This window comes from Rhineura floridana, chromosome 11 (assembly GCF_030035675.1).
Source record: "Rhineura floridana isolate rRhiFlo1 chromosome 11, rRhiFlo1.hap2, whole genome shotgun sequence".
Lineage (NCBI taxonomy): Eukaryota > Metazoa > Chordata > Lepidosauria > Squamata > Rhineuridae > Rhineura > Rhineura floridana.
In genome coordinates, this window is record NC_084490.1 from 22400734 (window position 1) to 22416114 (window position 15381).

Genomic DNA, 15381 nt, shown 5'->3' on the forward strand with positions numbered 1-15381 from the left:
GATGACAGACATAGGAAGGGACTGTAGGCTATGGCAAGGTGTCTTACTGTCAGCAGACAGTGGTTATGGGGAAAAGGAGTCTGGTCCATCCCCTCCTCAAGCTGATCCTCCTATAAAACCAGTTTTTGAGGTCCTATCCTATCCTGAATGGGCTGACTGCTCTCTCTTACACACATACACTTTTCCCACAAATACTTCCCAATAGCCTATGACCACATTCACACCATACATTTATTCCATTATTATTCCACTTTAAACAGTCATGGCTTCCCCCAAAGAATCTTGGGATGTGTGGTTTGTAAAGGGTGCTGAGAGTTGTTAGGAGACCCCCCCATTCCCCTCACAAAACTACAATTCCCAGAGTTCCCTGGGAAGAGAGATTGACTGTTAAACTACTCTGGGAATTGTAGAGCTGCAAGGGGAAAGGGAGATCCCTAATATTCTCAACACCCTTCACAAACTACCCTTCCCAGGATTCTTTGTGGGAAACCATGGCTGTTTAAAGTGGAATAATAGTGGAATAAATGTATGGTGTGAATGTGCCCTTTGACATCTCCACATTGAACTTGGGGGGCGGAGGACGATGCAAAATGTCTGAGTGGTAACCAGGACATAAGGTTATACTGGGTCTTAAATGGGAGAGTGTGGTGCTCTTTTTAAAAAGCTTCAGCCAGTAAGACAGCATGCAGTCACTGCCCCTCGTGAGCAGACAGAAGGAAGTGCTTCTTCACAATGAGTGGAAGGAAGGAATGATTATGATGATGATTTGCATTTATATCAGGGCTGTGGAGTCGGTATGTCAAACCTTCGACTCCGACTCCTCTATTTTTCTACTGTCCGACTCCAACTCCTTCATAAATGGCAAATGTATATTAATTTTTCTACTCTCTGACTCTGACTCCTTCATAAATGGCAAATGTATATTAATGTATTAATATTAATACATTAATATTAATATTAAAATATTAATTTTATTTTGAAGTCGGAGTCAGTACATTTCTACCGACTCCGACTCCACCCAAAATTGCTTCCGACTCTGACTCCACGACTCCACAGCCCTGATTTATATCCCACCCTTCTTCTCAAAGGAGCCCAGGGTGGCACACAGCAAGTGATAAAACATCTTAAAAACTAATGTTATTTATGTATGACAACATTACATTGCTCTGGTATGTCAACTGCAAATAATTGTGCTTCCTGTCCTTACCCTTTTTCTCTATTTTTTTTTGCTAATGTGTTTTTCCAACAGTTCTTTTATTCATCTATTTTTTGCCTTTTCTTCAGATATAAATACGTACCTATGTTTATACTGAAACTGAATTTAATTTTTTTAAACCTTAAAAACAATCCCAATACAGATAGACTGGGAAAGATCTCTTGTTGAAAGAGGAAGATCTTCAGTTGGTGTCAAAAAGACAACAGAGATGGTGCCTGTCTAATATTTAAAGGGAAGAAATTCCAAAGTGTCGGTGCCACAATACTGAAGGCCGATTCCTGCGTTGTGTGGAACGGATCTCCTCATAAAATGGTATCTCCAGGAGGCCCTCACCTGCACAGTGTAGTGACTGACTGGGTATATAAGGGGTGAATACAATTTTTCAAGTATCTTATTCCTCTGTAACCCCTGAGCTACAAACTGCCTCTCCAACATAATCACTTGTTAGCACAGATTAAAGTCAGCCTCCTGAGATGCCAAATACCATCCATGTGAGGAAGGTTTTTTCCTACCACACTCAGCAAAAGAAAAAAGTCTATCGTAGCATAAGGTGGGGAGATTAAGGTTTTAACCCAAAAGATGTCATCTGTTAATGAGTTTAATTAAGGCAATATAGTCCTGGCCGCAAAAGAGAAAAGGCCCAGCTCAGCAAGCTGTGGGTGCTATTAGTGGCTTTTAATTAGCAATTAATAACTTTCATGCCTCAGGACCAATGTTCCAGGCTTTGCTGACTGATCAGTTTAGAAAAGCATTTGGGAGAGAGAGAGAGAGAGAGAAACCACAAGCCCGCAAGGCCCAATGATCCTTGGCCTCCATTTCTGCAGTCTCCCCACACAACCACCTAGAATTTGAAAATGAAGACTAGGCTGGGCTACTGATCAGAAATGGGGAGGAACGTGAGTGTGTAATGAGGGACGTGGATCAAGTTGAGTGTGGTGTGCCTTGGACACGTTGATGCTAGTTAATCCAGTTTGAGCCAGTTCTCTGGTGGAACTGAAACATGATACTGCTGGGGTGTGTTTCACGTAGGCCTTGTTAAATTACCCATTTCTCTGACCTTTCAGACACTGTACAGCCCTGGATTATGCTGACTCATGGTGATGAAACTGCCGAGTCAAGCCTTGTGACCATCACTACACCCAGAGCTCGTTCGAAGTGTGTGTGTGTTGGGGGGAGAGAGCCTGTTGGTCTTCAAAAGGACAGCAAGATCTGGTTTGGGTTGGAAGAAGAGTGACACCTGGGTCATGGGTGAGGATGGCGCATCAAGATTTGCAAACTCATCCTCCGTATGTTTACTTGGAAGTCCATCTGAGCAGAATGTGACTTACTTCCTGATAATTAAGATTGCAGCTAGGGATCCCTACATTTTGGCTCAGCTTAGTAGCTAGTCATTGTTTGTAGCCTTTATCCTTGCTCCTTACCCAAGTCCTCTGCAACACACAAATAACTCAGGGATGGAAAAGAGCTAGCAAATAAAAATTGGGAGGTGTGGGGACAGGAGGGGACATTTATGGTGGGCATCCAGGGCAAAGGCAGTAACCAGACTGGGAGAGATTGTCACCATTTGTGATCAGATTTGTGGACCGCTGATTGTAGTCCTTATTCTGAGTGGGAAGTCAGAAGCCTTGTGGGGTAGTAGAAGTCAGGTCCTGCTCCTGAATTGGGGGTGAGGGTGGGGATTTAAAGCTAGAAATAAAAGACTTCTAGGTTGTTCAGAAAAGGAAACATAGTCAGTTCAAGAGAGAGGTGGCGAGGGCCAGCAGCTAAGATGACTTTAAAAGGGAGTAAGAAATTCATGGAGGATCCAAGTGGCTGCTGGCCACGCCTGGGTGGGCTATCTTTAGGCATCTGGTTGGACACTGTGGGATGCTGGACTAAATGGGCCTTTGGTCTGATCCAGCAGTGCTCTTCTCATTTTCTAATGAGTTTGAGATGGGTGGGATCCTGGTGTCTGGATTAGCAGGGTGGACACTGGTTCAGAGAGGCTTTCAAAGTGGGATGGGGTTCTCTGAGAGGAGAGAAGATTGAACCTAGGGCTCCCAGGTTTCACCAGTGCCAATCAGGAACCCCAGTGCCAATCAGGAACCCCAGTACCAATTCCTGTCAATTGGAACTATCCTGATTTAGGGTGCCCTGTAGAGACAATCTTGGAGAGGGGCCATCAATATGTGGCAGCATACATGCATTGCAAGCTGCAGGTCCCGGCATCTCTAGTTCAAATGATCTCAGATAGCAGGTGATAGGGAAGGCCCTCCTCTAACTAAGGCCCTAGAACAGCAGCTCGTTCTCTGTAACAAATACTGGTCTAGAGGGGCAGCTTGTACCTGTAGCCCTCCAGATGTTGTCAGACTCCAATTCCGGCTCCAACAGATGTTGTTGGATTCCAACTCCCCTCAGCCCCAGCCAGCATAGCCAATGGTCGGGGATGATGGGAATTGTAGCCCAACATCATCTGGAGGGCCATGGTCCCTAGCTTAATCCCCATCACTGGCTTAATATATTCATTTGATTTTTCTACTTCAGGCACAAAAGTGTCTGAGATGGGGCAGGAGGATGCCAAAACGGCTTGCCTACACACCATACATTTAAAGCACATGACTTGCCCCAAAGAATCCTGGGAAATGGAGTTTGTTAAAAGTACAGGGAATTGTAGCTCTGGGTGAGGTGAACCAAAGATCCCAGGATTCTTTGGGGGAAGCCATGTGCTTTAAATGTATGGTGAGGACACAGCCTGAGATTCTTAACAGGAGTGGACATAGGGAGACTTTTCCTATTAGCTACCTTCAGGAATGCATAGCACTCAATTCTCCTCTCCCCTTGTAACACAGGAAGCTGCCTTATACTGAGTCAGTATTGTCTATGCTGACTGGCATCAGGTCTTAAGGATTTCAGGCAGGGGACATTCCCAGCCCTTCCTGGAAAGGCTGTGGATTGAACCTGGAATCTTCTGCATGCAAGGCACTGAACTATGGCCTTTCCCCTGTGCGTCTGGCCCTGAGGCACACCAGGATGCTACTTCCCCATTTCATTCACATGACACACTTAGACACATTTTAATGCTGTAAGCCATGATCTTGTGCAAGTCTAAACATTTGCTCCTACTGTTTTTCACATAAGTGGTTTAACTCTGCTTAGGGCTGTAGAAACCTGCCAAGTGTGAATTCTCATGGGTGTTACGAAACGAGCTGTTACCAAGAGTTGATTATACCCTAAAAATAATGGGCTGTAAAGAAGTCATAAAAACATACAGACTGATTTCATAGACCTATCTGAGCCTATTCACCTAAGACTGTACAAGGTCAGGCATTTAGTTTTCCTAGCTTCAGACTGAGGCTGAAGGCTTCTGTACCTTGCAACAATTGCAACATAGGGTGAATTTCAGCAAGGGAAGCTTTCCCCATAATAGTGATGCAGTGAGGGGAAGTTGCATCTTGTTAAATTCTCCCTTCTTTTTAACCTCCTCAGGGCCTGAAGTTATAAAGTTGTAAACCTAACAATAAAATATTGAAGCCACATGTGGTGGAACTTACAAAAAAATAAAAGTGGGGAGATTATTATTATTATTATTAACTAATTAGTCGCTTGGTACCTGAAGGTCTCCAAGAAACTTACAACAATATTAAAAACAAAACCAGATATACTAAAGAATATAAAGATCAAATAAGGAACAGATTTGAGGCTTTAAACTTAGTGGATAGAGAACCAGAAGAACTATGGACTGAAGTCAGAGACATTATCAAGGAAGAATGCAAAAAGACAATGGACTGCCTTCAAGTCGATCCCGACTTATGGTGACCCCTATGAATAGGGTTTTCATGGTAAGCAGTATTGAGAGGTGGTTTACCATTGCCTTCCTCTGAAGCTGAGAGGCAGTGACTGGCCCAAAGTCACTCAGTGAGCTTCATGGCTGTGTGGGGATTCGAACCCTGGTCTCCCAGGTCATAGTACAACACTCTAACCACTATACCACACTGGCCTCTGGTTAAAAAGAGAGAAAGACCTCAATGGATGACTGAGAAACTCTTAAAATGGCTAAAGAATGAAGGAAAGCAAAAGCAAAAGGAGATACAAACATGGTCAGAACTCTAAATGCAATAATACAGTAATTAATACATAGGGACAAAGAGAACTATTACAATAATTATTGTATAGAAATAGAACAAAAAAAGTAGAACAAGAGCTGTGTTCCAAAAGATCAGAGAAATTAAAGGGAAATTTAAACCAAGAGTAGGGATGTTGAATAATCAACAGGGGAACACACTGACTGACCAAGATGAAATAAAAGGAAGATGGAAGCAATACAATGAAGAACTCTATAAAAGAGATGCAAGGATGACAGATTCATTCACAGAGGAACTGCATGATAAAGAACCAGAACTTTTAGAATGTGAGGTGAAAACTGCTCTTAAACCACTTGGAAGAAACAAATCACCAAGAACAGATGGCATACCAATAGAGTTGCTACAAGCTACTGAGACTGAATGTGACCAAATTTTGACAAACAAATTGTCAACAAATATGGAAAACTAAACAATGGCCCACAGACTGGAAGCGTTCAATATATATCCCAATTCCAAAGAAAGGGGATCCCAGGGAATGCAGCAATTATTGAACTATTGCCTTAATATCCCTTGCAAATAAAGTAATGCTCAAGATTCTACAACAAAGGCTCTTACCATATATAGAGTGAGAAATGCCAGATGTCCAAGTTGGATTTAGAAAGGGAAGAGGCACCAGAGATCATATCGCAAACATACGTTGGATAATGGAATGGACCAAGGAATTTCAGAAGGAAATCACCTGTGCTTTATAGATTACAAAAAAGGGCTCAAAGACCAAGATGCTGGAAAATAGGAACTTTTATTATAGATAAAACCCAACGCGTTTCAGCCTATTATCTGCAGGCTTTCATCAGGGGATAATGGCTTATAAGATTATAAGACCAGCAAATCGCTTTCTGTACTGTGTCAAAGTCAAATGTCTCAATCAAATGTCTCAATTATCTATAATAAAAGTTCCTATTTTCCAGCATCTTGGTCTTTGACCCCTTTTTTGGTTTCTCTTTTGGATGCTAGTCACCCCCTGCTCTTTCTTTATAGATTACAGCAAAGCCGTTGACTATGTTGATCAGGAAAAACTAAGGAATGCTTTAAAAGAAATGGGGGTGCCACAGCATCTGATTGTCCTGATCCGCAACCTATACTCTGGACAAGAGGCTACTGTAAGGACAGAGTATGGAGAAACCGATTGGTTCCCAATTGGAAAGGGTGTGAGACAGGGGTGTATTTTACCACCCTATTTGTTTAATCTATATGCAGAACATATCATATGGAAAGCGAGATTGGAGGTGTGAAAATTGGAGGGAGAAATATCAATAATTTAAGATATGCAAACAATGCCATACTACTAGCAGAAACCAGTAATGATTTGAAATGAATGCTGTTGAAAGATAGAGGAAAGCACAAAAGCAGGATTACAGCTGAATGTCAAGAAGACTACAGTAATGACAACAGAAGATTTATGTAACTTTAAAGATGACAATGAGGACACTGAATTTGTCAAGGATTATCAATGCCTTGGCACAGTCATTAACCAAAAGGGAGACAATAGTCAAGAAATCAGAGGAAGGCTAGGACTGGGGAGGGCAGCTATGAGAGAACTAGAAATGGTCCTCAAATGCAAAGATGTATCACTGAACACTAAAGTCAGGATCATTCAGACCATGGCATTCCCAATCTCTATGTGTGGATGTGAAAGTCGGACAGTGAAAAAAGTGGATATGAGAAAAATCGACTCATTTGAAACGTGGTGTTGGAGGAGACCTCTGCAGATACCATGGACCATGAAAAAGACAAATAATTGGGTGTTAGAACAAATTAAACCAGAACTATCACTAGAAGCTAAAATGATGAAACTGAGGTTATCATACTTCAGACACATTATGAGAAGACATGATTCACTAGAAAAACCAATAATGCTGGGAAAAACAAAAGGGAGCACAAAAAGAGGAAACCAAACGAGATTAATTGATTCCATAAAGGAAGCCACAGACCTGAACTTACAAGATCTGAACAGGGTGGTTTGTAACAGATGCTATTGGAGGTCGCTGATAGGGTTGCCATAAATCCTAATCTACTTGAAGGCACATAACAACAAATTCCTAAGGTCCTTCAGAAGAAACTTATGGATTCCAATGGTGGTGTGATTTTTTTTAGCTTGTTCCCTTTTCATGGCAGGGAGCTAACATAATCACACAACAACTGCTGCAAATCTAACTGCTACTATAAAATTATGCATGGCATTGCGAAAGTGGATAGAGAAAAGTTTTTCTCCCTCTCTCATAATACTAGAACTCGTGGACATTCAAAGAAGGTGAATGTTGGAAGATTCAGGACAGACAAAAGGAAGTACTTCTTTACTCAGCGCATAGTTAAACTATGGAATTTGCTCCCACAAGACACAGTAATGGCCACCGGCTTGGATGGCTTTAAAAGATTAGACAAATTCATGGAGGACAGGGCTATCAATGGCTACTAGCCGTGATGGCTCTGCTCTGCCACCCTAGTCAGAGGCAGTATGTTTCTGAAAACCAGTTGCTGGAAGCCTCAGGAGGGGAGAGTGTTCTTGCACTCGGGTCCTGCTTGCGGGCTTCCTCCAGGCACCTGGTTGGCCACTGTGAGAACAGGATGCTGGACTAGATGGGCCACTGGCCTGATCCAGCAGGCTCTTCTTATTGAATTGAAACTTTATTTTTACCCTGCCCTTTTTCCAAACTGGAACTCAGGGCAGCTTACAAAGAGAACTACATGTAGTTAAAAACATAGAAAAACATACAATTAAAATACAATTAAACTATGCACAACCTTAAATCCGTAAAAGGCACTTAAAAATCTAAAAACAATTTAAAATAATACAAATAATAATATAAAACAATAAAACAAGCCTTGTAAAGCCCAATCCTAAACACTTTCTATCCGAAAAGCCTGTCGGAATAAAAAAGTCTTTACTTGCCAACAGAAGGATGGCAAGGAGGGGGCCATTTGTGCCTCCCTAGGAAGGGAGTTCCAGAACCTAGGAGCAGCCACCAAGAAGGCCCCATCTCACGTCCCCACCAATTGCACTTGCGAGGGTGCTGGGACTGAGAGAAGGGCCTCTCCTGAAGATCTCAGGGCCCGGGCAGGCTCGTATAGGGAGATACAGTCTGGCAAATAGCCTGGACCTGGGCCATATAGGGCTTTAAAGGTCAAAACCAGCACTTTGAATTGTGACCGGAAACAAACTGGGAGCCAGTGGAGCTGTTGTAACAAGGGAGTTGTATGGTCCCTGTAACCAGCCCCTGTTAATACTCTGGCTGCAGCTCTTTGTACCAGTTTAAGTTTCCAAACAGTCTTCAAAGGCAGCCCCATGTAGAGCGCGCTACTGGTCTCCTCTCACTTAGACTACTGCAATGCACTCTACGTGGGGCTACCCTTGAAAACGGTCTGGAAATTACAACTGATACAGAATGCAGTGGCTCGGTTGCTTATGAATAGCCGTCGCCGTGATCATATTACTCCGGTGTTAGTAGATCTACACTGGCTACCAGTTATTTACCGGGCCCAATTCAAGGTGTTGGTGTTGACCTTTAAAGCCCTATACGGTTTCGGCCCAGTTTATCTGAAGGAGCGCCTCCAGCATAACCAATTATGCCGCCTGACGAGATCAGCCACACAAGACCTTCTCTCGGTTCCACCAGTTAAAACAGCGAGACTGGTGTGGACCAGAGAGAGGGCATTTTCGATTGTGGCCCCCACCCTCTGGAATTCCCTTCCTTTCGATCTTCGCCATGCCCCCTCCCTAATAGGTTTCCGCCGGGCCTTGAAAACCTGGCTATTCAGGCAGGCCTACGGGATCTCTGGGGCGGGTTAGTTATTAATGTTGTTATTAATTGGTAGAGTGGTGCTTAGACGATTGATGGTCTTATTGATTGTATATTGTATTTTATTGTTTTAAATGTACGTCGCCTAGAGTGGCCGTTAATTCGGCCAGATAGGCGACTCATAAATAAAATTTTATTATTATTTTATTATTATTATTACAGTAGTCTAGACAGGATGTAACTAAGGCATGCATCACCATAGTCATATCAGGCATTTCCAGGAATGGCATTTCTTATGTTCTTACTAAACGGACAGCTACAGGGCCTAGATAAAAAGTTAGCCACCCTAGTTGCTACTCAGAGAGAGGAAGCCCCCTTCACAAAGGGCTATTGCCCGCTAGCACTGTTTTTCCTTGCAAAGCATGCTAGGTAAAAATCAGGCAGGCTGAGCTTCTTTATCACAGCACTTCCATGCTGGAAAAAATTTTCCAGTTTAATTTCTGTTTATCATGAATAAAACCTCCAGAGGGATCCCACAAGAGGTAGTGATGGCCATCAGCAAGGATGGCTTTAAAAGCGGATTAGACAAATTCATGGGAGACAAGGCTATCAATGGCTACTAACCATGGCGGTCATGTTCTACCTCCACCGTCGGAGGCCAGTATGTTTCTGACTGAATACCAATTGCTGGAAACTGCAGGAGGGGGAGAGCGCTCTCGCGCTCAGTGCCTGCTTGCCGGCTTCCCATGGGTACCTGGCTGGCCACTGTGAGAAAACGATGGTGCACCAGATGGGCCACTGGCCTGATCCAGCAGGGTCTTCTTATGTTAAGCCAGAAAATGCAGCTATTCCGTTCGAGGAACAGAGGTGCGTGCATGCGCGTGCGCAAAGAATATGTGCTCTTCTTAATGCACACGGACCTGCTCAGGGGTCTGAGCAAAGCCTGGAAGCAAGTTCTGCGGGGTGCGGGAAGAAGCTGAGTCCCATCACGTGCTTCAGGCAGGGCCAAGCGTTTGAAGCCGCCCTGGTTTCCCCTTTGCCCAGACTCCGCCTTTAGCAAACACTCAGCCGCCGCAGCGTGGGCAGACGGCCGGTTATTGGTGGCTGCGCACGTCCCTCTCGCTGGTCTGGCAGCATTATAAAAGAGTCTCCATTCCCTTTGTCCGGCAGAGCTCAGTTCTTGCTTCAACAGTGTTTGAACGGAACTGGTTCCACCAGCCTCTTTTTTTCCGCCTCTCTGCAGAAAAAAAAAAAAAAGATTCTCCTTTTCTTCTTTTTCCTCCTTCTGTGCTCTTGCTTGAGTTGACCCGGGGAGAGAGATCGACTGTGCTCGCAGCCGCTGATCGAACCAGCCGGATCCGCTTGCGCGTCAGACGCCCGCCGCCACCTCTTTGTCCGACGCTTCATCCGAACATCCTACTTCTCCCGGAGCCATGGATTCCCAGATCCGCCAGAACTACCACCGCGACTGCGAGGCTGCTGTCAACCGCATGGTCAACATGGAGCTGTATGCCAGTTACGTCTATCTGTCCATGGTGAGCTAATATAAGGGGGGTTGGGGGTGTATAGCGCACCCCCCGCTAGCCATCGATTCCCAAATAATGGGCTTCTCACACCCACCAGCCACAGTTAATCTTTCGCTATGGGCCACAGTATCTCTTGGCCCTTGGAAAAAGGAGCATGGATGAAGAACCCAGGAGACCAGGAAAATCCCAGTTATTTATTTTTTATATCCCACTGTTCTTGCAAGGAGCTCAAGGTGGTATACGCGGTTCTCCTCCCCTCTCCATTTTATCCTCAAACAACAACCTTGTGAGGTTAGGCTGAGAGACCGTGACTGGCCCAAGGTCGCCCTGTGAGATCTTCCTTCTTAGGAAACCAATTTTCATCGCCTTTTTGTGGGTGGGGGGAAGCAGCAGCATCAACAACTGTGGCTTTCTCTTTGTCTTGAGTTGTGGCTACTTCTGCTCACTTCCCTCATCCGCTTCCTTTCTACTGCTTCCCCTTATTTGCAGACTTGTGCTTATAGCTCAGCAAAAGAACAGAGAAGTCTTGACTGCTAGGCTTGCCTATTGTGCCCTTGCCATTCTCCAAATGTGTACTATCTCTGGTAGGAGTTGCATCCCAATTGCCTCCCATAGTTGCGGATCTGCCTGCCTACACACTCACTCTTTTGTTTAGAAGTCCCTTATTTTATTCTCCATCTTTCTCTCTCTCTCCAGCACCCTCAGCCTCCCCTGTCTTCGTCCACTTGCCTATGGTTTGCTTGAACTCTGTCTAGGGTGGATCAACTAATGTGGGAGGCAGAGATAAAACTAGGGTGGGGCAATTTGCAAAAGAATTATACCCCATGGCAGTTTCTTCTCTCCCCAGTCTGAATAACGCCTAGTTTTCTCCATCCCATAATCTCCACTTGTCCCACTGCAGGATAGAAGATGGGACAGGGAAAGTATTTTTTTTTAGCTCCATTCGTTTCACATAAATCCATAAATGGAACACAACACTGGAGGCATTCAAGAGGCAGCTGGACAGCCATCTGTTGGGAATGCTTTAATTTGGATTCCTGCATTGAGCAGGGGAGGCTGGACTTGATGGCCTTAGAGGCCCCTTCCAACTCTACTATTCTATGAATGCTGCTTTTCCCACTCCTCAATGTACATGTGGCAAATGGTGGGGGGGGGCTGTCAATCTTCCAGGGGTTCCTTCTCATCTTTTTTAATTTATTGTGAGCAACAAAACAAAAGCAAAAAAGAAATAGCAATGCCAAAATGTCACAGTGGGGTCAGTAAAACAAACTTGTAATGTCACCATCAGGACATTGGAATACATCAAATAGCATTGAAATAATGTTACAAAAGGATTCGGATATTAAAAGAACAAAGTATTACAGAATACCCATGTACTTTGTTCCTTCAAGAGTTCCAGTTCTCAAGGGGCATCTTGTCTGTCTTTCACCAGACCTTCTCTCCTCCCCCCCCCCCCGAGACCCCTCCTCTATTTCTCCCTGCAAGCTCCATCCCTTATGCTTTAAGGGCCCTTTGCTCAGTGGCCTCTACCTACACATGGTTCTCTGTATATCTCCCTTTTTCCCCTTAGCAGCCTCCACTCCGAGGCCTATGTGGCTTTCTTAAAAACATGTCTTATTATCTCACTTCTCTCCATCTCTTGTGGCCTGGTCAGTTCCAATTGCTGTACAGTCTACAGTCGGGGTTAGTCCAGACTGTTGAATCAAGACTTCCCTCTCCTTCCCAACATCAATGGACTCCATTCAGTAGGTTTCTCCTCCCTCCCTCCTTCATAAAAGTGTTTATCCACTGGCTACCTTCCAGTCTTGGAGGAAGTATAGATTCTCCATTCAAAACTTGTGTGTTCTTGTTCATGTTCTCTCTTGCACACACTCACCAATTCTGTGCAGTCCTTGGCATGCAAGATATATGGATTCCTGACTATTTTTCCTCTTTCTATTTATGAAGATTTTTTTCCCTTTTATGGCTGTGCAGAGATACATGTGACAACACATGAATGTGTAAAATGCTGTTGTGTCTGTTGGACAGGGATATCCCTTCCTCCTTTCTTGTGGCCTCAGGACACCTTCCAGTTATCCCCAGCTCTCCTCCTGCAACAGGATAAAACCTTGTTTTGTAAAGAAATTACTGGGCTGATGCCGTTAAACCAGTGTTTGTGTGTGAGCTTTTTAAAAACACCTGCTTGTGCAGCACCTCCTGCTTTGTAATGAGATGTTCATGTGATAGAGGCGCCTCCTGAAGAACTATGAAATCATCCTGCCTGTGCAACAAAAAGGATGTCTGGAGGGCCCCCCTCTGTTTTCTTTTGCATACTAACAAACTGCAGGCAGATGGCTTGTCTGTCTGTTGGTAGTCCGGGCATGCAGCTTGCTGGGAGACATTTTGTGGTAGCATGTACTCCCTTTGACTCGAGAGTCGTTTGATTTCCCCCAACTTTTGAGGCATTGCATTAATACGTTCGCCACTCAATAGTCCAGCCCTTCTTATGTATTACATATTTCCTCCAAGGAGCTCAAGGTGGCAGACATGTTTCTCTTCATCCCCATTTTATCCTCACAACAACCCTGTGAAGTAGGTTAAGCTGAGAGGCTGTGACTGGCTCAGGGTCACCCAGTCAGCTTCATGGCTGAGCAGGGATTTGAACCCTGGTCTCCCAGGTCTCTGTCCAGCACTAACCACTACACATTCTTCTTCTGCATCCACAACACGCTTCCAGATCTCTTGTTTTGTCTGCTCATCTCTCCCCAATCTGGCTAGGCTCTCTTGCCTACCCATTCACCAACATAATCTGCCATCCCCTTGTGTTCTCTTCTGTAGTCTTCCTACTTTGACCGGGACGATGTTGCTCTGCGACATGTAGCTGAGTTCTTACGGTCACAGTCGCATGAGGAGCGGGAACACGCTGACAAGCTGCTGAAGTTCCAGAGCCAGCGTGGCGGCCGTGTTCTTCTGCAGGATATCAAGGTATAAATCCGGGGGGGGGGCGGAGAAGGAAGCCCTGGTTCTGTGCAGAGGCAGTGGTAGCTGGTGCCCAATGGGACTGTTGGGCGGAAGGTGGGAAGGCCAGCAATAGGTGGAGCCAGAGCCAACCCTTGATTGGTTGTAAGAAACCAGGCAGGTGAAGGCTGGCTGGGGCTGATGGCGCAGTGCTCCATTCACCTTAATGGACTAGCCTCCATTCGGGGAGGAGGTGAGATCTAGTAGTAGGTGCTGACAGCAACTACTGCAGGACTTGCTGGCTGGTGCTTCTGTCTCAAGGCCTGCAGGACTCCATGCTAAGTCAGGAGGGACCCCACTCCCATCTATATGTGGGAGGAGCCTGTGTGTGAGCTGGGCAATATCAGGTTGGCTCTGGGTTCAAATCCTACCTCTGACCTGGAGAAGCCACTGACCCAGAAATAACAGTAGCTAATCTTTAAGAGGTTGGTTGTAAAACTCTAATTACTGTTTTCTTTCTCTCTGTCTCCAGAAGCCAGAAAAGGATGCTTGGGGCACGACTCTTGATGCCATGGAAGCAGCACTTCAGCTGGAGAAGAATGTGAACCAGACTCTGCTGGAGCTTCACCGCCTGGCAAGCGGCCAGGGAGACCCACATGTGAGTATCATGGAGTGCTGGATGGCTTAGGGGTTCTGTATTGGGCCATTGCTATTCCTGCAGAGATGCTTTTTTTTTGCCTCAGAAGTGCTGATAGCTAGTGGAGAGCACAATGTTACTGCATTGTTGTATCAGTGGTCCAGCCATCTCTGCATTTGGCCTCTGATATTGTGAGTTTTGAGATACTACACTAAGGCCCTGATAGTCTTGCTACTGTCCTCCTGGGTAAAAATAGTTGGGTAGGGTGCTCGTTTCAGACAAAGGCAGCAGTATCCATGTTCTACAATCACGGACCTCATCATTGGAGTGCAGAATGTAGAGAAATGGGAAACTTCCCTTGCAATGCTCTTAAGTGGGGATGGGGAACCTGTGGCTGTCCAGATGTTATTGGACTCCAGTTCCTATCATCCCTAGACAGCATGGCCAGCGATCAGGGATGATGGGAGTTGTAGTCCAACAGCATCTGGAGGGCCATAGGTTCCCCTTTCCTGCTGTTAAATGTGCTCCTGAAATGTACTGTGGCCTTTATAGCGGTAATTTCAACATGAGATTATCATTGATCCAGTGTGAACCATATGCCAGAAACGGCAGCTTCCAGAGTAAACATTTAGAAAAGATTTGCTTGTTTCTAATTGGGAGTGTTCAGGGTTTTGTTGTCCAGAGATCTCAAATTCTTGATCTAGACATGGATAGCATACCTGTTATCAACACCTCACCCTGTTCTGTCTCTCTTTATCTTCCCAGCTTTGTGATTTCTTGGAAACTCACTACCTCGATGAGCAAGTCAAAGCTATCAAAGTCCTGGGCGATTACATTACCAACCTCAAGCGGCTGGGGGCAAGCCAAGGAGGGCTGGGAGAGTACCTCTTTGACAAGCACACCCTGGGAGAGAGCAGCAGCTGATTGGCTCTCCCACCCTGGTTCCTGAGAGCACACCCTCCGTGAACCCACAGAAACAGACCCACCTCCATCACTGTTGCCGTGCCCCAATCAAGGGGGTTGTACCTGCCATCTCTCAGTTGGCACGCTTCCAATAAACAAGGGTTCACCAGTTTAAACTTGCCTGTGTTCTTTATGGGGTTTTAAGGCTGAAGGCTTGCTACCTCCAAACAATGGCTATTGTAACTGTGTAAAGGCAAACTCTTTGTCATAGGTGGGCAACCTTTTTTTTCCTTTTGAGGGCCAC

At 45.1% G+C, this 15381-nt stretch overlaps 1 protein-coding gene across 1 annotated transcript; it reads left to right on the forward strand.

The window, feature by feature from the left end:
- Positions 1–10221: 10221 nt before the first annotated feature.
- Positions 10222–15253, forward strand: LOC133367287 (ferritin, higher subunit-like). The gene is made up of 4 exons (XM_061591358.1): positions 10222–10609; positions 13418–13564; positions 14070–14195; positions 14940–15253. The coding sequence occupies exons 1-4, from the start codon at positions 10508–10510 to the stop codon at positions 15096–15098; spliced, it is 534 nt and encodes a 177-aa protein (XP_061447342.1). The 5' UTR covers positions 10222–10507; the 3' UTR covers positions 15099–15253.
- The last annotated feature ends 128 nt before the right edge of the window (positions 15254–15381 follow it).

Coding starts and splice junctions, on each gene's coding strand:
- LOC133367287 (XM_061591358.1), top strand. CDS start 10,508: ATGGATTCCCAGATCCGCCAGAACTACCACCGCGACTGCGAGGCTGCT. Junction 10,610..13,417: donor GTTACGTCTATCTGTCCATG/GTGAGCTAATAT, acceptor TCTCTTCTGTAG/TCTTCCTACTTTGACCGGGA. Junction 14,196..14,939: donor GCGGCCAGGGAGACCCACAT/GTGAGTATCATG, acceptor TTATCTTCCCAG/CTTTGTGATTTCTTGGAAAC.